The sequence below is a fragment of the Caenorhabditis remanei genome, chromosome V (assembly GCF_010183535.1).
Source record: "Caenorhabditis remanei strain PX506 chromosome V, whole genome shotgun sequence".
In the NCBI taxonomy this organism is placed as follows: Eukaryota; Metazoa; Nematoda; class Chromadorea; order Rhabditida; family Rhabditidae; genus Caenorhabditis; species Caenorhabditis remanei.
In genome coordinates this window covers 16,881,596-16,908,883 of record NC_071332.1, presented here as the reverse complement: position 1 = coordinate 16,908,883, position 27,288 = coordinate 16,881,596, and the positions used below count along the sequence as shown (strand labels likewise).

General features: G+C 36.1%; 3 protein-coding genes and 2 pseudogenes across 5 annotated transcripts; 2 read left to right on the top strand and 3 right to left on the bottom strand.

The window, feature by feature from the left end:
* Positions 1–233: 233 nt before the first annotated feature.
* GCK72_020684 lies at positions 234–5,386 on the bottom strand (annotated as a pseudogene). The gene is made up of 11 exons: positions 5,318–5,386; positions 4,797–4,875; positions 4,425–4,562; positions 3,574–3,764; positions 3,362–3,529; positions 3,205–3,315; positions 3,091–3,159; positions 2,891–3,044; positions 2,773–2,843; positions 2,505–2,726; positions 234–365 (listed from the first exon to the last, which is right to left on the bottom strand). Coding segments are annotated over exons 1-11 (1,404 nt in total).
* GCK72_020683 lies at positions 4,978–7,928 on the top strand (annotated as a pseudogene). The gene is made up of 10 exons: positions 4,978–5,046; positions 5,489–5,567; positions 5,802–5,939; positions 6,600–6,790; positions 6,835–7,002; positions 7,049–7,159; positions 7,205–7,273; positions 7,320–7,473; positions 7,521–7,591; positions 7,638–7,928. Coding segments are annotated over exons 1-10 (1,341 nt in total).
* A 7,735-nt stretch (positions 7,929–15,663) lies between these two features.
* Positions 15,664–18,277, top strand: GCK72_020682 (uncharacterized protein; the record flags this gene model as incomplete). The annotated part of the gene is made up of 8 exons (XM_053733741.1): positions 15,664–15,852; positions 15,898–16,065; positions 16,112–16,222; positions 16,268–16,336; positions 16,383–16,536; positions 16,584–16,654; positions 16,701–16,966; positions 18,217–18,277. The coding sequence occupies 8 exons, from the start codon at positions 15,664–15,666 to the stop codon at positions 18,275–18,277; spliced, it is 1,089 nt and encodes a 362-aa protein (XP_053582654.1).
* On the bottom strand, positions 18,197–18,872 carry GCK72_020681 (uncharacterized protein; the record flags this gene model as incomplete). Its single annotated transcript, XM_053733740.1, has 2 exons — positions 18,197–18,486; positions 18,839–18,872. 2 exons carry the CDS (start codon positions 18,870–18,872, stop codon positions 18,197–18,199), a joined length of 324 nt encoding a protein of 107 aa, XP_053582653.1.
* A 143-nt stretch (positions 18,873–19,015) lies between these two features.
* On the bottom strand, positions 19,016–22,180 carry GCK72_020680 (uncharacterized protein; the record flags this gene model as incomplete). Its single annotated transcript, XM_053733739.1, has 13 exons — positions 19,016–19,118; positions 19,528–19,647; positions 19,693–19,864; positions 19,917–20,292; positions 20,346–20,428; positions 20,471–20,685; positions 20,729–21,043; positions 21,089–21,253; positions 21,307–21,413; positions 21,456–21,534; positions 21,577–21,655; positions 21,871–21,985; positions 22,031–22,180. 13 exons carry the CDS (start codon positions 22,178–22,180, stop codon positions 19,016–19,018), a joined length of 2,079 nt encoding a protein of 692 aa, XP_053582652.1.
* Between the last annotated feature and the right edge of the window lie 5,108 nt (positions 22,181–27,288).

Below are 27,288 nucleotides of genomic sequence, written 5' to 3'. Positions count from 1 at the left end.
ATTTTATTTGCTTTGTTCATTGACTATCATTCAAAACTTGCACTGGAGTATATTGCGGATGTTCTTAGATGTAACAAGAAATTTCAGGAAAGAGTGAGTCATTTGAGACTGGAAGTGGGGGGGGGGGGGGGGCATATGTCAGCATTTTTTACAACTTTTAGAACTTTTCCAGCCGTTATGAAGTAAATGAAAAACAACGTCAAATTAAAAGTTTTTTCGAAGTGCTCAAGAAACTACAAAATCGGATCTTCATCATTGCTCTGATCGTTTTCGTGTGGTGCATTGTGTGTCGATCTCGGAAGTGTCGACGGAAGAGACGTGGATATATTGAGAAACGGAGAAACTTCATGACGATGAATCATATTCTTTAATATTAAGGTTTATATTTATACTGGTCTATGCCCGAATGTTTAGATTACACGTTGTGTATATGTTTTCTTTTTGTTGGTAAAATGGAATACAAAGAAACAGGAAGCAGCTTCTATTTTATATTCTGATACTTTATTCTCAAAACATAAATATTTCGACAATTTAATTTTGTAAATAAATGTTGTTAAATGACGGCTTACTATTTGTCTCTGTTTTATTTATTTCTGAATATTGAGGATACGATGACCAACAAAAACATATGTGATGAAACTTGAAACTTCTGAAAAAGTGAGCAGATTTTTCATTGATTGAGAAATAAACTAACGTTTTGTTATCAAATCTTGCTTTTAATTTGCCGTTGTCACGTGGTATACATTTCTCAATTGTTTCAAAGCGGCTGGAATAGTTCTCACCGTAAAAAAAATGCTTATGATGAAGTTACCGTATGACTAATGCGTCCTTATTCTTGCCATTTATCATCTCAATTGAAATCTTTTTTACTTTTGTAGCAAAGCCATCACTCGTTATCATATCTGCGTCCATGAGCAAATGTATATCAGATTGTGCTCTTTTTCGCGCTAGAATTCTCATAATATTGAAAGGATATAATTGAATAATGAAATATAGTTATTCATACATTTATAACACATCTAAAAAAATCGTTGGTGAGAAAACACTTCAATCCGGATATTTTTCGAAACCGAGACAAGTTTAACGTGGATCAAAACCGAGATACTCTAGATGGAATCGGATACAAATTTGGAAAAGTGAGATGGGCTTTATATAGACTAATAAATCCTTTGTAAGCGCATAACTGTTTAGCAAGTTGGTTTTTCAATCATTCTGAGAGTTGGAACTGGCAAAGTTGGTTCAACAATTTCATATCCGAATTTTTTATACACCTGAAAACATTCTGAATGAATGATTTATTTTATGACGAAGGGACAGGCCACTTATTCGACAACCGGGAATGGGAGTAAAGGGAGGTATAGCAGAAAGTAGGATAATAAAAGTTATGGGCCTATTGACAAGGTAGCAGAAAAGTTTGCGAAAACTATTTTGAGAAAAAAATAGGTTTTCGCATTTACTGCTACCCTGTGAATAGCTCCATCACTAATTGCAGTTAAAAATAAGAAATTCATTTAACATTAAGTCTAACGATTTAATATTGGTTTTGAAAGACCGGGAAGATAATTTCACCGGAAGAAGGTAGAGAACTCCAGCAGTTCAAAGCTCGATTAGAAATGTACTGAGCATTAAGTTTGTTCGTATTCTTGATGATGCATCTGATATAGCGACACGTTTGGAATCCTCTATTTTTCTGAATCCGATGATTTCAAAAATCCTTCACGTCGTCGCTTTTTAGATTCAGGAAAAATAGAGGATTCCAAACGTGTCGTCTGTTTTCGGATTGATCCACGTCATAAAAAGATTCGGCTCATTTTCTAAAAAGCGACGACGTGAAATATTTTTGATATCATCGGATTCAGAAAAAATAGAGGATTCCAAACGTGTCGTCTGTTTTCGGATTGATCCACGTCATAAAAAGATACGGCTCATTTTCTAAAAAGCGACGACGTGAAATATTTTTGATATCATCGGATTCGGAAAAAATAGAGGATTCCAAACGTGTCGTCTGTTTTCGGATTGATCCACGTCATAAAAAGATACGGCTCATTCTCTAAAAAGTGACGACGTGAAATATTTTTGATATCATCGGATTCAGGAAAAATAGAGGATTCCAAACGTGTCGTCTGTTTTAATTGAGAAAAACACTGAAATCTCTGGAAACAAAAAAGTTCATTAAAAGTATCGAAACTGTCGAGACCACCATACGGAGACCATCACTGATAGCGTTGGAGATCACATTGCTGACAGCTAGGTTCTGGGAATTTTAAAAAAAAACCAACTTTTATTTTATCGGAACATAGTTGTTTCTAAGAAGATCACCTACTTATCAGAAAACTTTTATGCATCTGTCATGTTTAAGGAGACTCCCAACCACAGTAAAAATTGAAGTTATACAGTAAAGCGAATAAAGTTTAAACTTGGGACATGATAAAAGGTCATTGTAAGAACTTTCTGACACACTTTTCATCTTCCACATTAATGAAAAACATCCGATGAACACCCACATCAGTAGCAGCAGGCTTCAAAAAGACGTATCTTTTGTCTTCGAGGACTTTGAAAATGAAATCGTGATAGATTTGAGCACCGGGAGGGTTAAATTTCGAGTGAACTTCCAGGTTGAATTGACAGATTGCAATTCCTTTGTCATCGAGTGGTCCACCTCGGTGGATTTGATCCAAAAACTCAAACTCCCCACCTTCGATGTCTATCCAAGCAATGTCGATTTTCTGAGAACTGGATCTTGTCAATCAAGTTTCAGTTGTAAAAAAATACCTTCAATCCAAGAATATCCGATAAAAAGTAAGTAAATGGGATAGTGGTGACATCTTGAAATTCGTACTTTCCTGGAAAATCAGTGACTATTCAATTCACTCCAGAAGATGTAACTAACTAGTCTTCTGATTCTGGTTAGGCAGAACTCTAAACTTGGTGAACCCCGGCTTTCTTCCAATTGCGAATGGAAAGTATTTTCCGAATGCAGTATACAGCTGTCGGTTCGGATCAATAATTGGGTCGGCTCCAAAGAATTTTGTGTTAGGGAGAGTCTGAGAAACCGATTATTGGTGGTGATCACAATTAGTGCTTACCTACCACATTCAATTTCTCTTCAGCCATTGTGTCATGCCCAATTCCCAATGTCACCATGATATTTTCTTCTTTCTGAAATACCTTGATAGAACGCATAATAACATTTTTGAGACTTACACAAGTCGGTAGAATAGTCCATTTGGTTTCATGCAAGTTAGCCATCGGTACAATATCAATGTCTTCGAATACAGAATCACAAGACTTGGTTTTGGTCCATTTGGTGTTCATCTAAATTATGCTTATTTTCAAAAAAGACTGTTTAGAAAAAACTGACCGTTTTTACATCACCCTTCCACTGATCGACAATAGGTCTTATGCAATTTTGAAAGTCTTCCATCAACTTTGAAATATCGATTTTCATAGGACTCTTATCAACTGTCAGGTCACACTCTGGTAATTTATTGAGTTCCTCAAATCTCGGGCTTAAGACTACTTCTTTGGTCTGAAACTAAACTTTAAAAAACACTGTCATAAAGTCCATTTCACTTTTCCAAATTGGAATCCAATTCCATCTAGAGTATCCGGTTTTGATTCACATTCAACTTGTTCCGATTTTGCAAAATTTTGGGGTTGAAGTGTTTTCTGATTCTTACTTGTTAATATGAATACAAATATTACAAAACAAGTTGCCAATTGCAAGGCGAAGGATGCAGGAAAACGGCGACTGGATTTCATTTCTGAAATGGATTTTTTCATTCAGAAAACTAAATGGTGAAGAGAGGGGAAAGTGGTGCTGAAAAAATAGGAAACTAACTAAAAAATATATATCCACGAATGTCGATAATCAAACAATAGTAGTGATGATCGAGTGGCTAAAGCTCATTAGCATATTACATGTGGCATTCAATTACGAAGCAAACACACACTTTTGATTTATCAGCAAAAAAGAAATGCAAAATTGGATTTTTTAGCAGGGCTTTTGAAAAATCGATAAGAAATGGGACGAGTCGGGACGTCCCGCGTCCCAGTTAGTTCGTTTGAACCCATGTCAGGACGTGAAAGATTTTTTTATATTATCGGATTCAGAAAAAATAGAAGATTTCAAACGTGCCGTCCACTTGCATATTAATCACGATCCACTGGAACACCTTGAAGGGTGGTGTGGAGAAGGAGTTTTAGTCGCCGTAAGGCGACGTGAACCAACTGGTTTTCTAAGAACTGCGGATCTCGTCAATCAAGTTTCAGTTTTGGAAGATTATTGAGTCTCTCAAATCTTGGGCTTAAGACTACTCTTTTGCTATGAAACTAAAAAATTTAGCACATTGTCATAAAGCCCATCTCACGTTTCCAAATTGTTATCCGATTCTATCTTGAGTATCCGGTTTTGATCCACTCACAACTTGTTTCGGTTTCGCAAAATATCGGAATCGATGTGTTTTCAGATCCCGATGAATCATCGGTGAGATGCTCGTTCAGTTTATTGTTTCTTAGTTTCATATTGAGGCGAATTGAAGTTTTGTGATAACTGAACACATCTGAAATTGTTTCTCAAGTAATAAAAAAGAAAAACATAATCCGGTTGTGCCTCTTTCACAAAGTCCACAAATTCTTTCAGTTTGTCCAACTAACATTTCCATCATTTTTCACAGGCCAGTGGGGAGATGCTAGTGGTTCGCAACCTAAAAATGAGTTAAGTTTTGTTTTCAACCAAAAAGTTTCGGCAATACCAACAACATCATCCGTTGAAATCTTGGTGGCGCGATGCCTACATTCTTGGATGAACATCTTGTGGTGGTTTCTAACGTAGCTGCTTCCGGATAGGAGAATCTTGAACTCTGTTCCATTTTCCTAAAAGCAAGATATGTTAGAAGTTCCTGCAAAAAAAATTCACCTTGAAATCACACCACTTGTGCTTGGAACTCCGTCGAACACATCCGTGAGAACCCCGAAATGTCTAGATTAGCCGTATCTTACCAGCAGAAAATTCGATTTTCGCTGGATTTAGTTGTTTTGAAGTTGGTAAGTAGAAACTGCTGGAAAATTTTTTCTAAACAAAATACTTTTCTTTCCATAGGTATTCTTGATTGCGGCTCTACCACTAAATTTCAGCTCGCCGGCCGATGCTTTTTTTGTTTTTGGAGGCAAAGCTGACCCGAGGCCCCGGCCTTCCTCGGTCGGTCGTATGATAGCCTTGCAAATATGGTAATCACACTCCTCAGAACTTCAAAATAATTAATCTTGACATTTCGGTGTTCTCACGGATGTGTTCGACGGAGCAGTTTCTACTTACCAACTTCAAAACAACTAAATCCAGCGAAAATCGAATTTTCTGCTGGTAAGATACGGCTAATCTAGACATTTCGGGGTTCTCACGGATGTGTTCGACGGAGTTCCAAGCACAAGTGGTGTGATTTCAAGGTGAATTTTTTTTGCAGGAACTTCTAACATATCTTGCTTTTAGGAAAATGGAACAGAGTTCAAGATTCTCCTATCCGGAAGCAGCTACGTTAGAAACCACCACAAGATGTTCATCCAAGAATGTAGGCATCGCGCCACCAAGATTTCAACGGATGATGTTGTTGGTATTGCCGAAACTTTTTGGTTGAAAACAAAACTTAACTCATTTTTAGGTTGCGAACCACTAGCATCTCCCCACTGGCCTGTGAAAAATGATGGAAATGTTAGTTGGACAAACTGAAAGAATTTGTGGACTTTGTGAAAGAGGCACAACCGGATTATGTTTTTCTTTTTTATTACTTGAGAAACAATTTCAGATGTGTTCAGTTATCACAAAACTTCAATTCGCCTCAATATGAAACTAAGAAACAATAAACTGAACGAGCATCTCACCGATGATTCATCGGGATCTGAAAACACATCGATTCCGATATTTTGCGAAACCGAAACAAGTTGTGAGTGGATCAAAACCGGATACTCAAGATAGAATCGGATAACAATTTGGAAACGTGAGATGGGCTTTATGACAATGTGCTAAATTTTTTAGTTTCATAGCAAAAGAGTAGTCTTAAGCCCAAGATTTGAGAGACTCAATAATCTTCCAAAACTGAAACTTGATTGACGAGATCCGCAGTTCTTAGAAAACCAGTTGGTTCACGTCGCCTTACGGCGACTAAAACTCCTTCTCCACACCACCCTTCAAGGTGTTCCAGTGGATCGTGATTAATATGCAAGTGGACGGCACGTTTGAAATCTTCTATTTTTTCTGAATCCGATAATATAAAAAAATCTTTCACGTCCTGACATGGGTTCAAACGAACTAACTGGGACGCGGGACGTCCCGACTCGTCCCATTTCTTATCGATTTTTCAAAAGCCCTGCTAAAAAATCCAATTTTGCATTTCTTTTTTGCTGATAAATCAAAAGTGTGTGTTTGCTTCGTAATTGAATGCCACATGTAATATGCTAATGAGCTTTAGCCACTCGATCATCACTACTATTGTTTGATTATCGACATTCGTGGATATATATTTTTTAGTTAGTTTCCTATTTTTTCAGCACCACTTTCCCCTCTCTTCACCATTTAGTTTTCTGAATGAAAAAATCCATTTCAGAAATGAAATCCAGTCGCCGTTTTCCTGCATCCTTCGCCTTGCAATTGGCAACTTGTTTTGTAATATTTGTATTCATATTAACAAGTAAGAATCAGAAAACACTTCAACCCCAAAATTTTGCAAAATCGGAACAAGTTGAATGTGAATCAAAACCGGATACTCTAGATGGAATTGGATTCCAATTTGGAAAAGTGAAATGGACTTTATGACAGTGTTTTTTAAAGTTTAGTTTCAGACCAAAGAAGTAGTCTTAAGCCCGAGATTTGAGGAACTCAATAAATTACCAGAGTGTGACCTGACAGTTGATAAGAGTCCTATGAAAATCGATATTTCAAAGTTGATGGAAGACTTTCAAAATTGCATAAGACCTATTGTCGATCAGTGGAAGGGTGATGTAAAAACGGTCAGTTTTTTCTAAACAGTCTTTTTTGAAAATAAGCATAATTTAGATGAACACCAAATGGACCAAAACCAAGTCTTGTGATTCTGTATTCGAAGACATTGATATTGTACCGATGGCTAACTTGCATGAAACCAAATGGACTATTCTACCGACTTGTGTAAGTCTCAAAAATGTTATTATGCGTTCTATCAAGGTATTTCAGAAAGAAGAAAATATCATGGTGACATTGGGAATTGGGCATGACACAATGGCTGAAGAGAAATTGAATGTGGTAGGTAAGCACTAATTGTGATCACCACCAATAATCGGTTTCTCAGACTCTCCCTAACACAAAATTCTTTGGAGCCGACCCAATTGTTGATCCGAACCGACAGCTGTATACTGCATTCGGAAAATACTTTCCATTCGCAATTGGAAGAAAGCCGGGGTTCACCAAGTTTAGAGTTCTGCCTAACCAGAATCAGAAGACTAGTTAGTTACATCTTCTGGAGTGAATTGAATAGTCACTGATTTTCCAGGAAAGTACGAATTTCAAGATGTCACCACTATCCCATTTACTTACTTTTTATCGGATATTCTTGGATTGAAGGTATTTTTTTACAACTGAAACTTGATTGACAAGATCCAGTTCTCAGAAAATCGACATTGCTTGGATAGACATCGAAGGTGGGGAGTTTGAGTTTTTGGATCAAATCCACCGAGGTGGACCACTCGATGACAAAGGAATTGCAATCTGTCAATTCAACCTGGAAGTTCACTCGAAATTTAACCCTCCCGGTGCTCAAATCTATCACGATTTCATTTTCAAAGTCCTCGAAGACAAAAGATACGTCTTTTTGAAGCCTGCTGCTACTGATGTGGGTGTTCATCGGATGTTTTTCATTAATGTGGAAGATGAAAAGTGTGTCAGAAAGTTCTTACAATGACCTTTTATCATGTCCCAAGTTTAAACTTTATTCGCTTTACTGTATAACTTCAATTTTTACTGTGGTTGGGAGTCTCCTTAAACATGACAGATGCATAAAAGTTTTCTGATAAGTAGGTGATCTTCTTAGAAACAACTATGTTCCGATAAAATAAAAGTTGGTTTTTTTTTAAAATTCCCAGAACCTAGCTGTCAGCAATGTGATCTCCAACGCTATCAGTGATGGTCTCCGTATGGTGGTCTCGACAGCTTCGATACTTTTAATGAACTTTTTTGTTTCCAGAGATTTCAGTGTTTTTCTCAATTAAAACAGACGACACGTTTGGAATCCTCTATTTTTCCTGAATCCGATGATATCAAAAATATTTCACGTCGTCACTTTTTAGAGAATGAGCCGTATCTTTTTATGACGTGGATCAATCCGAAAACAGACGACACGTTTGGAATCCTCTATTTTTTCCGAATCCGATGATATCAAAAATATTTCACGTCGTCGCTTTTTAGAAAATGAGCCGTATCTTTTTATGACGTGGATCAATCCGAAAACAGACGACACGTTTGGAATCCTCTATTTTTTCTGAATCCGATGATATCAAAAATATTTCACGTCGTCGCTTTTTAGAAAATGAGCCGAATCTTTTTATGACGTGGATCAATCCGAAAACAGACGACACGTTTGGAATCCTCTATTTTTTCTGAATCTAAAAAGCGACGACGTGAAGGATTTTTGAAATCATCGGATTCAGAAAAACAGAGGATTCCAAACGTGTCGCTATAACAGATGCATCATCAAGAATACAAACAAACTTAATGCTCAGTACATTTCTAATCGAGCTTTGAACTGCTGGAGTTCTCTACCTTCTTCCGGTGAAATTATCTTCCCGGTCTTTCAAAACCAATATTAAATCGTTAGACTTAATGTTAAATGAATTTCTTATTTTTAACTGCAATTAGTGATGGAGCTATTCACAGGGTAGCAGTAAATGCGAAAACCTATTTTTTTCTCAAAATAGTTTTCGCAAACTTTTCTGCTACCTTGTCAATAGGCCCATAACTTTTATTATCCTACTTTCTGCTATACCTCCCTTTACTCCCATTCCCGGTTGTCGAATAAGTGGCCTGTCCCTTCGTCATAAAATAAATCATTCATTCAGAATGTTTTCAGGTATATAAAAAATTCGGATATGAAATTGTTGAACCAACTTTGCCAGTTCCAACTCTCAGAATGATTGAAAAACCAACTTGCTAAACAGTTATGCGCTTACAAAGGATTTATTAGTCTATATAAAGCCCATCTCACTTTTCCAAATTTGTATCCGATTCCATCTAGAGTATCTCGGTTTTGATCCACGTTAAACTTGTCTCGGTTTCGAAAAATATCTGGATTGAAGTGTTTTCTCACCAACGATTTTTTTAGATGTGTTATAGATGTATGAATAACTATATTTCATTATTCAATTATATCCTTTCAATATTATGAGAATTCTAGCGCGAAAAAGAGCAAAATCTGATATACATTTGCTCATGGACGCAGATATGATAACGAGCGATGGCTTTGCTACAAAAGTAAAGAAGATTTCAATTGAGATGATAAATGGCAAGAATAAAGACGCATTAGTCATACGGTAACTTCATCATCAGCATTTTTTTACGGTGAGAACTATTCCAGCCGCTTTGAAACAATTGAGAAATGTATACCACGTGACAACGGCAAATTAAAAGCAAGATTTGATAACAAAACGTTAGTTTATTTCTCAATCAATGAAAAATCTGCTCACTTTTTCAGAATTTTCAAGTTTCATCACATATGTTTTTGTGGCTCTATTCCAGTTTAGATGTCCTTTAAAAACTCAAACGTCCCTTAAAACACTTAAACGTCCCTTAAAACACTTAGACGTCCCTTGAAACACTTAAACGTCCTTTCAAACTCTAATTTTTTTAAAACGTCCTTTCAAAAGTTTAGACGTCCCAAAAAACGTTTAAACGTCCCATAAAATGTTTAGACGTCCCTTGAAATCCCAAAATATAGTTCTGAAGATTTAAACGTCCCAAAAAACATTTAGACGTCCCAAAAAACAGTTAGACGTCCCAAAAAACATTTAAACGTCCCAATAAATATTTAGACGTCCCTTGAACACTTTCAGTGGCTTTTAGTGTTGAAGGGACGTCTAAACATTTTTTGGGACGTTTAAATGTTTTTTGGGACGTCTAAATGTTTTTTGGGACGTCTAATTATTTAAAACCAAATTTTCAGACTTCAAGGGGCGTCTCAATATTTAATGGGACGTCTAAACGTTTTTTGGGACGTCTAAATGTTTTTTGGGACGTTTAAACATTTTTGGACATATTTGGGATCCGAAAGGACGTTTAAATGTTTCAAAGGACGTCTAAGTGTTTCAAGGGACGTCTAAGTGTTTTAAGGGACGTCTAAGTGTTTTTTGGGACGTTCAAGTTTTCAAAGGACATCTAAACTGGAATAGAGCCGTTTTTGTTGGTCATCGTATCCTCAATATTCAGAAATAAATAAAACAGAGACGAATAGTAAGCCGTCATTTAACAGCATTTATTTACAAAATTAAATTTTCGAAATATTTATGTTTTGAGAATAAAGTATCAGAATATAAAATAGAAGCTGCTTCCTGTTTCTTTGTATTCCATTTTACCAACAAAAAGAAAACATATACACAACGTGTAATCTTAAATTATTTTACCTAGCGTCATATTAACGGTCATCCCGTTCAATCGAGGATATTTTCTACCAGAAGTCCTAAACAACTTTTTTTAAACATTTTGTTTGATTTCCAAAAAGCTTTTGATAAGGTTGATCACCAACTCCTTCTTGCTAAACTCCTGTCCTTTGGTGTTCCTTCCCTCATCATCAACTGGTTTGCTGATTTCCTCTCTAAGCGTTCCTACTCTGTCATGGTTAATGGTCATATTGATCCATCTGTTTCTCCCATCCCTTCCGGTGTGCCACAAGGCACATGTAGTGGTCCCCTTTTGTTTCTTATCTTTATCAATGACCTCCTCTTCTCCTTCCCTCCTGACCTCCATTTCTGTGCGTTTGCTGATGACATCAAAATATTTTCCCACAACCCCTCACTCCTCCAATCCGGCATTGACACTTTAGTGTCATGGGCCAACTCCAACCTTCTTCCTCTAGCCCCTTCCAAAACCACTTTGCTTCGCCTTGGTTCTCATAACATTTCCCATTTTTATCACATTGACTCCTTTCTCATACCCGATTCACCCATTGTTAGAGATCTCGGTCTTCTTACCGACCCTAAACTCAAGTTCCGCTCCCATATCACCCGCACTGTTAATCTTTCCCTTCTCAGGTCCAACCAACTTTTTAAATCCTTTAAATCTCTCTCTCTCCCAAATTCTACATTTCTTTGTTTAAAACATATGTCCTCCCTCTCCTGGAGTACTGTTGCACTGTATACTCCCCTCCTGTCTCTAGTATCCTTTCTCACTCTCTTGAAAAACCTCTCCGTCTTTATTCTCGTAAAGTCCTTCAACGTTGTAATATTTCATATTCTTCCTACCCCCACCGGCTCGAAATCCTTAACCTATTCTCCCTCCGTCATCGTCGTCTCAAAGCCCAACTCCTTCTTCTTTATAGCTTTATTAGCGGTGCCACTTATTTCCCCAACCTTAAATTTCATGTCAAAATCTCTCAATCATTTCGACGTCCCATGACCTTAATTTGTTGCCATCCCTCTATCCCCGATTTTTTTGCATCCACCATTCCAATTTGAAATGCTATTACTGCTAATGTCCCCCAATTCCTTCCTCCATCTAAATTCGAAACTCTCCTTAACTCCTCTATTACCCGTTTTTAGTATCTTAGTTAATTGTCATACTCTCCCCCGGTTTTCTTATCTTCCTCAAACTTGCTAACTCCATTAATTTTTCTCCCGGTTATTTTACCCCCTATTCTAATTCTCACGCATTTTCCTTCATTTTATTACTAGTCCATCTCGTGAGGGATGTACAGTAACAAGCATAAGTGAGCACCCCTTCATACTTTCATGTGTATCTCTGCTGAATCGTGTCCGTTTCGCATAAACTTTTTTTTGAAAGAAAGCCAAACTATTCAGCAAAAAGAAAATATGTTTTTTGAAAAATTTCAATCACTGATTTTTTCGATAATCGATTTTTCCTAATCTTGATTTGAAAATTCGAAAAAAAACTTTTTATTTTTCTCTTGGAGATATTGAATTTTTTGTTTCAAAATGTTGGAAACAGTCTGAATAAACAAAAAATTGTGTTGAAATAGCTTCTCAACTCCTAAGTATCGTGCTAAAGCTCCAGAAGTCAAAAGTAGTGCCCTCGGGGAAACCATCATAACTCATCAAAAAATTCTCCAAATTTTTTGAAACATGTATCAAAATACGTGTCTTGAGTTTTTCTACAAACCAACATTAAAAAGTTACATTTTTAGAGAAAATAATTTTTCAAATTTTTTTCACTCAAAAATTATTTTATTCTCATTTTTTCTCAATTTCCGTAATTTTTTGGCTATAACACGAACAAGGAATACATACATGTGTTTTGTTATTTGTGATAACGCACTTTGCATACAGTTTTGGAAAGGTATGTACGTTTTATAGCCAAAAAATAACGTAAATTGAGAAAAAATCACGGTCTCCTACGCGTAAAAAATTCTAAATAATTTTCCACATCATCTGACCTTTCACGCTGAGTAATGTCCTTGGCTATTTTTCAGAAAAAAGTAGGGCAATTGTTTAGAACGCTCTAGCTTCAAGGAAAAGTACCAACTTGACTGGAAGTTTTCAAAACAATAGAGGAAAAAAAATCCCTTCATTTTGATATGCAATAGTAATATTAACTTAGGCTTTGGAAGCCAGTGACCGAGAAACAGAAAAACTGGGAAACTTGACCGAATTTGAGAAATGTAATCGACTAATTGTTGCTCATGCGCTATAATTTTGTTGAACAAGTTGTTAGTGATCGTTCAGCTCTGAAAAACCGTCCGGAAATCTTTTTATGTTCCTATACACTCCGTTCTCAACCAATATTCAGTCAGCTGAGATACAGATTACCTAATTATGTCATTTGATGAAAAACTGTTTCCATGGGGTTGTAGAGATTCTTGATCTGATCAATATTCAAGTGGAATGAATTTTCCTGGAGCAAAACCAAAAAAGCAGATCCCAATTTTCGATGTCAGTTCAAAATGACAAATTTTCTGCACATTTTCCGATTTTTCTCAAGAATTAGGTCAATTTTCAAAAATGTGGCATCTTGCAAAGTTTCTAAATTTTATTCTGATTTTAATGAGCCGTTAATCAAGAATTTTCATTGGAAAATAAAAAAGCTGATCTAGTTTTAAGATGTTCCTTCGACTGAGTAGTAATTCTTATATATGCATCTACTTTTTTATTTTCCAACGAAAATTCTCGATTTATGGCTTATTCGAATCAGAATAAAATTTAGAAACTTCGCATGGGGCCAGTTTTTTGATTTTTCATTTTGTTTTCAAGATATTTACCAAAAAGTACGAAAAAATCGTATTTTTGTACTGAAATTGAATTTTTGAATCAACTTTTTCAGTTTTTGCCCAAAATCAAAATTTCAAGGTGCAAACTGATTAATTTCAGATTCTCTAAAAACTCATGGCAAGCGATTTTTGAAATACATCGTAATTAGGTCATCGGCAGTATAAAGTCATCATATTATCTACTGAACTCCTAATTTTTTCATCCATCTGATGATTTTCTGAACGGTTTCGGTGTACAAAATGCTTATGGAAGCCTTCATTAACAGTCTTCCGTCCAATTTTGAACGAAGCGTAGACCACTTCCTCGAATACGGGTCAGAACACTCCATTCGATTACACAAGAGATATTGAGCTCCATAGACGGCAGAAATATATGTTTAATACATGAAAATGCTGGGAATGTCTTCCTCCATCTACTTTTCATGAAAATAAATCAAAATCCTGCTTCTTCCAAGTCACCAGATAGTTTAAAGTTACGTCTATAAAGAGGAAACGAGAGATAAAAATCACAGTGAGAGACGCAGACGACGTGCAAATTAATAAAATTTTTCACGCGTAGGAGACCGTGAAAATGAGAATAAAATAATTTTTGAGTGAAAAAAATTTGAAAAATTATTTTTTCTAAAATTGTAACTTTTTAATGTTGGTTTGTAGAAAAACTCAAGACACTTATTTTGATACATGTTTCAAAAAATTTGGAGAATTTTTTGATGAAGTATGATGGTTTCCCCGAGGGCACTACTTTTGACTTCTGGAGCTTTAGCACGATACTTAGGAGTTGAGAAGCTAATTCAACACAATTTTTTGTTTATTCAGACTGTTTCCAACATTTTGAAACAAAAAATTCAATATCTCCAAGAGAAAAATAAAAAGTTTTTTTTCGAATTTTCAAATCAAGATTAGGAAAAATCGATTATCGAAAAAATCAGTGATTGAAATTTTTCAAAAAACATATTTTCTTATTGCTGAATACTTTGGCTTTTTTCAAAAAAAAAGTTTATGCAAAACGGACACGATTCAGCAGAGTTACACATAAAAGTATGAAGGGGTGCTCACTTATGCTCGCTACTGTATCTAGTCTCCCCCTTTTTTATGTATTCCTTTCGTTATTTTTTTCTTCTGTCAATAAATATATATATATAAAACTCTAAAGCTTACAATTGGACATTTTCCTTCTCTGTCATTCCCTTTTGAATCTCATCTTCATTTATATATATAAAACATTCGAAATAAATTTACCCATAATAATGACAGCGATCACTTTATTTGACTGTTTCAAGTACCATCTGAAAATAAAATAAAGCCAGAGAACGGGTTAAACGAACTCACTTTTCGAAAGTTTCAAAAACAACAATGGCTGTCACAGAGACGAATAGTAAGCCGTCATTTAACAACATTTATTTACGAAATTAAATTGTCGAAATATTTATATTTTTAGAATAAAGTATCAGAATATAAAATAGAAGCTGCTTCCTGTTTCTTTGTATTCCATTTTACCAACAAAAAGAAAACATATACACAACGTGTAATCTAAACATTCAGGCATAGACCAGTATAAATATAAACCTTAATATTAAAGAATATGATTCATCGCCATGAAGTTTCTCCGTTTCTCAATATATCCACGTCTCTTCCGTCGACACTTCCGAGATCGACACACAATGCACCACACGAAAACGATCAGAGCAATGATGAAGATCCGATTTTGTAGTTTTTTGAGCACTTCGAAAAAACTTTTAATTTGACGTTGTTTTTCATTTACTTCATAACGGCTGGAAAAGTTCTAAAAGTTGTAAAAAAAATGCTGACATATGCCCCCCCCCCCCCACTTCCAGTCTCAAATGACTCACTATTTCCTGAAATTTCTTGTTACATCTAAGAACATCCGCAATATACTCCAGTGCAAGTTTTGAATGATAGTCAATGAACAAAGCAAATAAAATTGGACCATCCCAACGGAAAGCTGTTTTCTCAATCTCCTCGATAATTCCAGATGTAGCATGTGTTGTGAGAGTTCGTCTTTTCAAAAGCAGAAATTTTGATTAGCTTTTATTTGCATATAATTTCATACGCCACTCGATCATCACTCCTATTGTTTGATTATCGACATTCGTGGATATATATTTTTTAGTTAGTTTCCTATTTTTTCAGCACCACTTTCCCCTCTCTTCACCATTTAGTTTTCTGAATGAAAAAATCCATTTCAGAAATGAAATCCAGTCGCCGTTTTCCTGCATCCTTCGCCTTGCTTATGGCAACTTGTTTTGTAATATTTGTATTCATATTAACAAGTAGTGATCAGAAAACACTTCAACCCCAAAACTTTGCAAAATCGGAACAAGTTGAATGTGGATCAAATCCGGATACTCTAGATGGAATTGGATTCCAATTTGGAAAAGTGAAATGGACTTTATGACAGTGTTTTTTAAAGTTTTAGTTTCAGACCAAAGAAGTAGTCTTAAGCCCGAGATTTGAGGAACTCAATAAATTACCAGAGTGTGATCTGACAGTTGATAAGAGTCCTATGAAAATCGATATTTCAAAGTTGATGGAAGACTTTCAAAATTGCATAAGACCTATTGTCGATCAGTGGAAGGGTGATGTAAAAGCGGTCAGTTTTTTCTAAACAGTCCTTTTTGAAAATAAGCATAATTTAGATGAACACTAAATGGACCAAAACCAAGTCTTGTGATTCTGTATTCGAAGACATTGATATTGTACCAATGGCTAACTTGCATGAAACCAAATGGACTATTCTACCGACTTGTGTAAGTCTCAAAAATGTTATTATGCGTTCTATCAAGGTATTTCAGAAAGAAGAAAATATCATGGTGACATTGGGAATTGGGCATGACACAATGGCTGAAGAGAAATTGAATGTGGTAGGTAAGCACTAATTGTGATCACCACCAATAATCGGTTTCTCAGACTCTCCCTAACACAAAATTCTTTGGAGCCGACCCAATTATTGATCCGAACCGACAGCTGTATACTGCATTCGGAAAATACTTTCCATTCGCAATTGGAAGAAAGCCGGGGTTCACCAAGTTTAGAGTTCTGCCTAACCAGAATCAGAAGACTAGTTAGTTACATCTTCTGGAGTGAATTGAATAGTCACTGATTTTCCAGGAAAGTACGAATTTCAAGATGTCACCACTATCCCATTTACTTACTTTTTATCGGATATTCTTGGATTGAAGGTATTTTTTTACAACTGAAACTTGATTGACAAGATCCAGTTCTCAGAAAATCGATATTGCTTGGATAGACATCGAAGGTGGGGAGTTTGAGTTTTTGGATCAAATTCACCGAGGTGGACCACTCGATGACAAAGGAATTGCAATCTGTCAATTCAACCTAGAAGTTCACTCGAAATTTAACCCTCCCGGTGCTCAAATCTATCACGATTTCATTTTCAAAGTCCTCGAAGACAAAAGATACGTCTTTTTGAAGCCTGCTGCTACTGATATGGGTGTTCATCGGATGTTTTTCCTTAATGTGGAAGATGAAAAGTGTGTCAGAAAGTTCTTACAATGACCTTTTATCATGTCACAAGTTTAAACTTTATTCGCTTTACTGTATAACTTCAATTTTTACTGTGGTTGGGAGTCTCCTTAAACATGACAGATGCATAAAAGTTTTCTGATAAGTAGGTGATCTCCTTAGAAACAACCATGTTCCGATAAAATAAAAGTTGGTTTTTTTAAAAAATTCCCAGAACCTAGCTGTTAGCAATGTGATCTCCAACGCTATCAGTGATGGTCTCCGTATGGTGGTCTCGACATCTCTTCGAAAATTTTAATGAACTTTTTTGTTTCCAGAGATTTCAGTGTTTTTCTCAATTGGAGCTGATTGAGTGCCTACCCATCGTGCAGTTTTTTATCCAGATTCCACGTATCTTCGTTTCTTCGATAAAGCCGTATACATTACTGTCCCCAAAGATTCTTTTTCGTGTGGCAATGCAAAATAGATGAAACAACTGTCGAAAGAGAATGAATAACTGAACTAAAAACACAAAAGGTTAATTAACATCATTCAAAACTTGCACTGGAGTATATTGCGGATGTTCTTAGATGTAACAAGAAATTTCAGGAAAGAGTGAGTCATTTGAGACTGGAAGTGGGGGGGGGGCATATGTCAGCATTTTTTACAACTTTTAGAACTTTTCCAGCCGTTATGAAGTAAATGAAAAACAACGTCAAATTAAAAGTTTTTTCGAAGTGCTCAAGAAACTACAAAATCGGTTCTTCATCATTGCTCTGATCGTTTTCGTGTGGTGCATAGTGTGTCGATCTCGGTAGTGTCGACGGAAGAGATTTTTTTGTTAGATTTGGAGCATTTTTTGATGAGTTATGATTATTTCCCCGAAGGCACTACTTTTGACTTCTGGAGCTCTGGCACGACACTCAGGAGTTGAGAAGCCGATTCAACACAATTTTTTGTTTATTTGAGAGTTTTCCAACATTTTGAAACAAAAAACTCAATACCTCCAAGAGAAAAATAAAGAGTTTTTTTTGAATTTTCCAGTCAAGATCAGGAAAAATCGATTATCAAAAAATCAATGATGGAAACTTGTCAAAAAACATATATTCGTATTGCTGAATATTTTGGCTTCCTTTCAAAAAAAGTTTTTGTGAAATGGACACGGTTCAGCAGAGTTACACATGAAAGTATGAAGGGGTGCTCACTTATGCTCGCTACTGTAGGTAGTTTCTTATTAGCACACAAATCTAGAGACTATTTCAAATTGTTACATTTTCAGACTCTTGAATGCTGATTCCAATAGTGGAAACGGCGTCAACATCTGGATCATGATGATCTAATCCCTGCTGCACAGATGATCTTTTCTCCAAGAATCTGTTTTCTGCACGATCATTTGTCCCATTGATTATTCCGTCTTCTTGAACATTAACGAAAAGATAAATAACATGAGTCAGCTTTTTCAGCTGCTTTTCCAAAACTTCTGCATTTTCCCATTCTATATAATAACCAATGACACGTTTTCCACACGAAGCAGCAAAATAATTGGGATCTGAAACATTCGAGAGTATTGATTTTTGAGATTGTCACAAGACTAACTTTACGTAGTTGTGAAAGGCATCTGTGTAGTAGAACGTGTTGTTACAGGAGGTACGGTAGTTGTCAGTGAATCTGAAAGTTATTTGCGTCTAGAAGGAATTAGGTAAAAGCAAGTCTTCACCAATAATTTTGCCTTCAGTGTCATAAAAGATTATGAATACTGTGGCAAGAGCATATGCAATCGGAATACATATAATTGAAATCAGAATCAGAACAACAATAACAATACAGATGTCTCTGAAGTTTTTACTCCAGGTTTTTCGATTTCTGTGATTATTTTGTCACTTGAACTAAAACGCAATGACACTTTTCCGCCCCCTCTTGTTGAATATCGTCCATGTCAGAACAATCAAAGTTTCGGGAAACAAGAGTCGTATTTGTATAAATGTTCATTTTATATATTGACAAACAATTGTTTTATAGTTGAAAGATCGTAAGATCTAGGAAATTTTAGTATGTATACTAATTTTGCAGAAAAACATTCAGTCAACTGTTCTATCCGGATCGTCATCTGCTTTCACTGTAAAGTTTTGAGATCCACCAAATATAATATCCGACCAAGTTTGAAGTATAGATCCACAGTATCTGAAATGAGAACTCTGAAAGTATGTCAAGAATGGAAACCACAAACTGTCTCCTATTTTCACTCGTTTCTCGAAATTGGCTCATCTTAATTGGATGCATTGCGACCAATTCCTTATGGTAAAGGACGTTCCATTGGTTACGATTTTTCCAAAGATAAGAACCATTTTTACCGTATCTAGCTCTGTAAACAATATTATTACATTCACGATTGCTTCGGGCAAAAAAGTTGTTGGTTATAAGCAGAAAGTTACCCGATAAACAACGATTTATCAACAAACTTTCATGGTTTTCATGATATTTTTTCCACATTTTTAACTGAATTCAAAGTTTCAACCGCTCCAACATAAGAAATCAGTATAATTTTCGAATTAGAAAAGTCCACTAAAGCTTTCATTTTGTCAAAACTAACACTTGATGGTCGACAGATTTGACGAATTTGTTCACAGCTAACTCCAAAAAGAACAGATTCTCATAGAAAACTCTCATGAGAACTGCATAATATTCACTTTGAGACGTTGGAATGTAGTAGCTGGAAACACGATTTCAAGACAATTCCCTGAGAAAAGCAACATACAAATCAGAGACACTCTTCCCTTTTCCAGATGCAATTTCATCGAAAGCTGTATGATTCTCTTTCATGTAACCATATGTCTTCAGTCCTTCGTCAAATTGTTTCCACGCGTTTTCAATCTTTGGATCTGTGTTGTTTTTTATTGTGAGCACTATGTTTTTTGCTGCTCGAAGACCTGAATATTCAGTTTTCCATTTTCCAATGTTCAGATTTTCAAGTTAACATACCGTATTCAAGATTCCACCAGTTATAACCATAGTCTGATACGGGACCCATTAAATGATGAACTCTTGAGTGATCAATCCTCTGCCAAATATTGAAAATAGTGTCATCAGCCATCAAAAAGTATCCATTCACATTATTCAACCGCATTTCTTTGACAAGAGTCACACAGTGATAGGCAAAATATCCTTTGTGAATTTCAGCTGGATTCATATGAATATAATTGATCGGATTGAGTGTTGAAGTGTAATTATCCACATCGACAACTTCATCAGAATACCAGGAACCACAGAATATGACAGCTGCAAAATATGGCTGATAGAGTCGTTGAATCAGTCCGACTCCATATTTCCAGGGAAAATTATTCACAGCAATTAATACCTGAAAACATAAGAATATTCTGGTTGAAAAATACTGCAATTCAGAGAACAAACACTGTTTTTATCTTGCTGCAACACAAAAGATTCTTCATGTTTTTCGGAAAGTTGTTTGGCTGATGGAAACGATTTCGATAAATCTGAGATTGAAATTTATTATCTGAAATATCCTGAAAACTTACTAGAATACCCTGTTTCATTACACCAATCAACCAAGTCTCCGAAATTATTTATTTTTTGCTCAGCTTTCCGAATGTTTTCCTGATCATATTTCTTCGGATCAACAAGTTCGAATTCCAAATTCATTCGTCTACAATTCACATTTCGATCTGTTTCATTATCAGATGCAAAGTATGGATCTTCATATTTCTCTCCTATCAAGTCAGGATATTTGAATCTGGAATTCTGCCGTTTAGAATATGTCTTTCTTGAAAACTGACCCCATTGATTTCAAATCATTCAAAAACAATTTCATCAGTTTCGAATCAGCTTCTCCCCACAGATTATTCTCAACCAGATCTTCTAATAATTCATTGATACAATCTTCCAAATTAATCACTTTCGAGCAATTCCAACCATTCAAAAACTCAATAATCTTTCCAGAATCTTCATAAACTTGTTTTTCGTCTTTGAAATCTTTCAAATAGTCATGTGCATTCCTAAATTGAATCGCATTTGTGGGTACGAATGAAACAGTCAATCCAGATAAATGAAGGATTTTCTGTGAGATAAAAGATCTCCAGATGTCCGTTGTTCTACAAAAAATATATAAAATTCCGGCTGGAAACCCGGAGAAAAACCTAAATGAGACAGTTGTTGGAAGGAATAATGTATGAAAAGCTGATTTGTGAAACAAAGTGTTTTGAGAATTCCATGGAGAATAGGTTCCAACTGATAATGCAATGGGCGGGGCGAATTTATTGAACTTCACATCTAATCCGCTATTGGAATCAGCATTCAAGAGTCTGAAAATGTAACAATTATTAGTCTGTAGTTTTGTTTGCTAATAAGAAAGCACCTATAAACGGCGTCAACATCTGGATCATGATGAACTAATCCCTGCTGGACAGATGATCTTTTCATCTTATAACACAATACTTGATTCTCTTTTCCGTTTGTATGTTTCTGTAATTTTGCACATTCTTGATATTCTCATTCACTGATTACCTCAATATATTCCAAAGGAAATCCTCTCGGCCACATTTGATCTACCCCATAGAATCGATATGGATTGAATAGACGTTGTCTGAAAGGCAATTTTAATGCTCTTTTTCAGTGTCAAACTTACATAATTTCACTGGAATTTTTAACTTGATACCGTACTCCAGATACAGTATCTTCATAGTCGAACTGATTCAATCCTAGTCCTAAATGGACGATTTTCTTAGAGTTTTAATAAATTAATTGGCTTATCAAATGGTTTATTGTCATCGTCAGTGTCGTAAATCCAGTGAGCTCCTTGTGAAATCGCATACAAATATCCTACATTTTTCCTCGTGTACGACTTGTAAGGAAGCGAAGAAACAATGGAAAATGCTGCAACTATTCATATGATATTCTAATTCTCTCTGTTTCTACTTACGTAAATGTTTCTGATAATCGACAGATAAAAAATGAACAGTTTCTAGTTCCCAGTCGACAGGAGTTTTCGTATCTGCAACAACCACCAGATTCCATTCTTCAAATGACGAAAGTCTCTGGAATATTCAAGAATTTCTCTTCCTTCATCTGAAATTTCATACCTTCACATCTTCTGTTGGATAATTCACACTCGTGACCACAATCCATTTATTCCCTCTTTTCACATCAGCCACTGGATTGATTCTATCAGGACTACTTCTTGTATTTCCGCTACTATTGATTCCATTTGTTGCACTCCAGTAAATAGTCATAAAAAAAGAAGATGAACAAACTATCAGAAGCAATATTTTTTTGAGTTGGATTAACTTCATCTGTCAATTTGGAGTTTGTTTAGGTTTAAAATTATAAGGAGCTGGAGAAAAAGTGGAGAAAGCACTTAAAAACAATTAAAAAACAGATTCAGGATCATTCAGGGTAACCCAGAAACTTAGAGGAGTGTGACTCATGGTCATCCAAGGAGAAGTAAATGGCGATCTTGTAAGACAAATGGTGGAACAATTGGAAATAAAATCGCCTAAATCAAAAAAAATAAAATTAAAAAAACAAGAAGAGTCGGAACAAGATTTAATACCCGATAAGGATGAAGGAGTGCAAAGTGCTACGGCTATGAAAGATTCATTCGATAAGCATTTGACCCAATTATTTGGCAATATTGATTCTATCAAAACTTCAATCTTGAACGAATTTGGAGAGCCTGTGAATTTTAATTGGTGAAGTAGCATTATAACTCTGCATTTCAAAAAGAATGTTTAATGTTTATTCTGAAAATTCATAATTATAAGCTTGTTTCAAATAGTTGATAATGTATTCATCATCATTAAACATTTTAATTAAAAATTTCCACTAGTGTTTCAAATCGAACTCCTCGAGCCCTCATTGCTTGGATGAATACACAGTATCCTCCACACGTTACAGCTGATAAACTTTGATGAAGTATAGGATTTTAAACGATTCGAGGGTATAGTTTTAAAAACTGTTGAATATGGGCGTTTGGTGGTTCTGCTAACGGCCAGAAAAAGAAGCAAATTTTTTGCATTAACAAAAATACTCTGCCAATTACTATTTACTAATAATATTCAACAGATTTATTTAATGGTTGAGACATTCGGGTCCTAGAATTAATTGTACTAAATACAGGAAATGTGTTTTTTGCCTGTCTGAGAAACCCTTCACCAAAAGAGAATTTCCTATTTTGAAGTTTTTGACTTATCGGCGGCGATGCCGCCTCCTTCCCCCAAATTCGTTCAAGATTTTTTTCATATACACGCAAATCTTCTTTTTAGTTTGGTTTGATCCAAAAAGTTCTGCTTTCTAAATTTTTCACTGTTCGGCGGCGATGCCGCCTCTCTTCTCTGATTGATTTCAATCCTTCTCATTCGTACCTGACAGTACTTCACAAAAAAATTCTGAAAGTTCTTTAAAAAACACTTTTTGAGTTTTTAAACGATCGGTGGCAATGCTGCATGACTTCCCCATGAAGCTTCGGACAAAAGGCTTATTGTTAACTACTATCAAGTTTCTGACTCGGTGTTTGTAGGATTGTAATTTTTTAAACACCGTCAAAGTTGGAACTCAATCATCCATTATGACAGATTTTTTTTCCTTTTGTTCTACAAAATCTCTGCCCTAACAAAATATTTACAACTTTCATATACTGGCTATGTTATTATCAAAACAAACAACCAAAAAACATTTCCGACCTGGCGGTAATTCAACAAGCAACAACAAGAACGTTTTGAATGCATTTTATCCAGTATACTGAATGTTGTCAATTGTTCCAATGTTCCATTTACGACAAAGTGTTGTACGTGTTGTCAGCATTCCACACAGCAGTTTTCCACAGACTTCTGATCATTGACAAATAAGTGAAATTCATTCCTTTGTCCCGACGTTGAACAGTTGACGAAAACCGAAATAGTACGACATTCGATCTTGGCTAAAATTTTCTCAAAACCGGACGGTTTTGAAACTGACTAAAAGTCCTCCTTGTAATTTTAAACATAACACAAAATTATTACAAGTAAACAGTCCTCAAGGATCACAACGATGCACTTTAAAAAACTACATGCAAAAATGAATGCAAAGTGTTTCCTTATCATTTCCGGTACCTACAATATACTTTTACATCGTAAACACTTACATCCTTTCTGTTATCATCGCCTTGCACTTTTGGACGCTTGAAATCAAACTAAGGATAATCACAAGGTTTTATATAACATTGAAAACGCTATTTGCAAAAAAAGTGTCTAAAAATGTTGAAGAAGGACAAAAACGTCACATCTGAAATCGACCGCACCGCTTAGTTGTATGAGGATATAAGTCATCCATCTCCTTGACATATCGGGTGAAAGCTCTGATTCAATTAAAATCATGTTTAAATTCAATTGTATTTTCCAACTTACTAGTTTCATTTTTGATTTTTATACCCAATTTTTGGCACTGTTCTAGAACGCCGGAACGAAAAAAAAATCCCGGAACGAAAAGAAAAAATCCCGGAACGAAAAAAAATCCCGGAACGAAAAAAAAATCCCGGAACGAAAAAAAAATCCCGGGACCAAAAAAAACCCCTGAACCAAAAAAAAATCCCGGAACCAAAGTTTTAATTCTATTTTTTGAATTTTTGCGGAGATATAATGTTCCGAAAAGAGATTAAAAAGTCCAACTGCTAGTCAGTACGGGCCCAAAAGAGATACCAGTTCTGAGGAAGTGGTGCAAAGGCTTTAGTTGTGACGAGAAAGTTTTATGGAGGTTTGGTGGAAACCTGCCCCTCAACCATAAGGATGTTTCACAGACTGTTATCTGTGTATAGTAGAGTGTCGCCTCGCGAGACGAAACTAGCAAAATTCCCGATTTCCCGGTTTCGGCTCGACTCGGTTCGTCCCGGTTCGTCTCCCACTCTGTCTCGGTTCGGTTCGGTTCGTCTCGGTTCGGTTTGTCTCGCATTCGGTTCGTCTCGATTCGCAAAAAGTTCGGAAAGTTCATTTCCCGAAAATTACTCGCAAAGTTCACAAGACAAAGTGAACTATTAGTATTTCACGCGTTGATCATTTCTACCGTTGATTTTCTGAAAATAATAATTTGGTAATTAAAGTCGTGAACTTTTCCAAAATAATAAAATAAATTTCAGAAAAAATAAATGGAAATGAGATTAGAAAAAGTTCACGACTTTAATTACCAAATTATTATTTTCAGAAAATCAACGGTAGAAATGATCAACGCGTGAAATACGAATAGTTCACTTTGTCTTGTGAACTTTGCGAGTAATTTTCGGGAAATGAACTTTCCGAACTTTTTGCGAATCGAGACGAACCGAATGCGAGACAAACCGAACCGAGACGAACCGAACCGAGACGAACCGAACCGAACCGAGACTGAGTGCGAGACGAACCGGGACGGACCGAGACCGAATTCCCGCGGGACTCGCATGGACTCTCGCTACTCGCGGGACAGGGTGTCTTGCGAGGCGACACTCTAGTGTATAGTGATCTCAAAGAGGCACACAAAAAGAGATCGATAAACCTTCACTTTCCCATAACCGTTCCAGAAGAGCTCCTTCACGGAAGGTCCATTCCAGTGTGGTAGGTCAGATGGTTGTAATTTTCAGGAAATTGATATCCAGAAAATGAGTTGTGAAACAGTGAAGTTGTTGAAATAGTTTGAAATTTCAGCTGAAGTTGCTTGTCTGCTTCCTCCTATTAGGTGGGTTTGACGTTGACATCTTGGCTCCTGAACCCTTTGACTACTTGTTGATGAATACGGTTAATCCTTAGCTATCCATGAGGTCGAGCTGAGGGACTGATGTTCCTGGCTTCCTCTCGTTGACTAACTGATCCATAACCTTACTGAAGATGATATGGGAAGTAGATGACCTTTTCTTCCTGGCTTTCTTCCGTTGTTCGACGAATCCTTGAATCCTCGAGACAAAGATGTGAATCGTGAATTGTCGTTGGGCTGTCTTCTGGTGATTGAGATGATTGATGAAGACATGAGACTTTAAATAGACCTGTTAAAATATTATTAAAGAATTGACTAGAAAAGAAAGACTTGTTGACTTTTTAGCCAGAGTTTTCAAGTTCTTTGCCAACTGGATCTGAACTTGAACCTGATTGTAACATTTTTGCTAAAAGTGGACATAAGATTCTGACTTAACGGGCAACCAGCTGATGACTTGCTGGTAAGACTTTGCACCACTTCCTCAGAACTGGTATCTCTTTTGGGCCCGTACTGACTAGCAGTTGGACTTTTTAGTCTTTTATCGGAACATTATATCTCCGCAAAAATTCAAAAAATAGAATTAAAACTTTGGTTCCGGGATTTTTTTTTGGTTCCGGGACTTTTTTTGGTTCCGGGATTTTTTTTTGGTTCCGGGATTTTTTTTTGGTTCCGGGATTTTTTTTCGTTCCGGGATTTTTTCTTTTCGTTCCGGGATTTTTTTTTCGTTCCGGCGTTCTAGAACAGTTCCCAATTTTTTTTCTTATTTTCTTGTTTTTCATTCGTTTAAAGTTAAGTCATGAATACCAGGTTCTTGAACAACCTCCCCCCACTTTGTACTGGTGGGGGGTCATTGTTTCACACCGAAATTGAAGAAGAGCCCCCCGCCGTGAGGATGAAGCCCCCACTCGTTTTGTACTGGGTGGGGGGCTCTTCCAAGGTTGATATCAACGTGGGGTCTCTACTGATGTGGGGGGGGGGGCGATAAGTAAAAAATCCCAACAGTTGTTTGTGATCAATTGGAATAGTGGTTTGGTTGCTTTCGATTCGCCTGGAAAATCATTTTTCGAGAAAGTCTTTTGACGTTATGATGACCCGGACTACTTATCAGCAAATCAGCGTAACGCCAAATATGGTCTAGTCTCTTTAAAGCATCACAGACAAACAACAGACTACAAAATGATACTCAAAGTGCAACTAGGCAAAATTGATATTAACACTGAAGGCTTCTTCACGACCAACACATTCACTAAAAAAACAAATTATGAATTTTCCAGACATGAATGCTGAACTTCTAAACAGTGTCAACACGTACATTCAGCCTTAACCTATGCAAACGCGCTTTGTTGAGAGCCGTTTGTCTGCAAACACCGCGTTGTGTGTTTGCGTACCGGAGAAATTTGTGTAATTCAAATATACTTCGTTTTTTATTCTTTTTTCGGTTGATTTGTGCTGATTTCGCATTGATTATTGTTGTTTTGTCTCACATTATTTCAAAATCAGCTTGTTTTTAAATAAATTAAATGTTATTTTTAAAGAAATAATGTTTGTTTTTAGAGAATACGGATTTTCAAGAGAAATGGCGAAAAGAAGGTGTGATGGGTGGAAGAAAAAATCGATTGGAGACGTGAAGGTTCATTTTTCCACG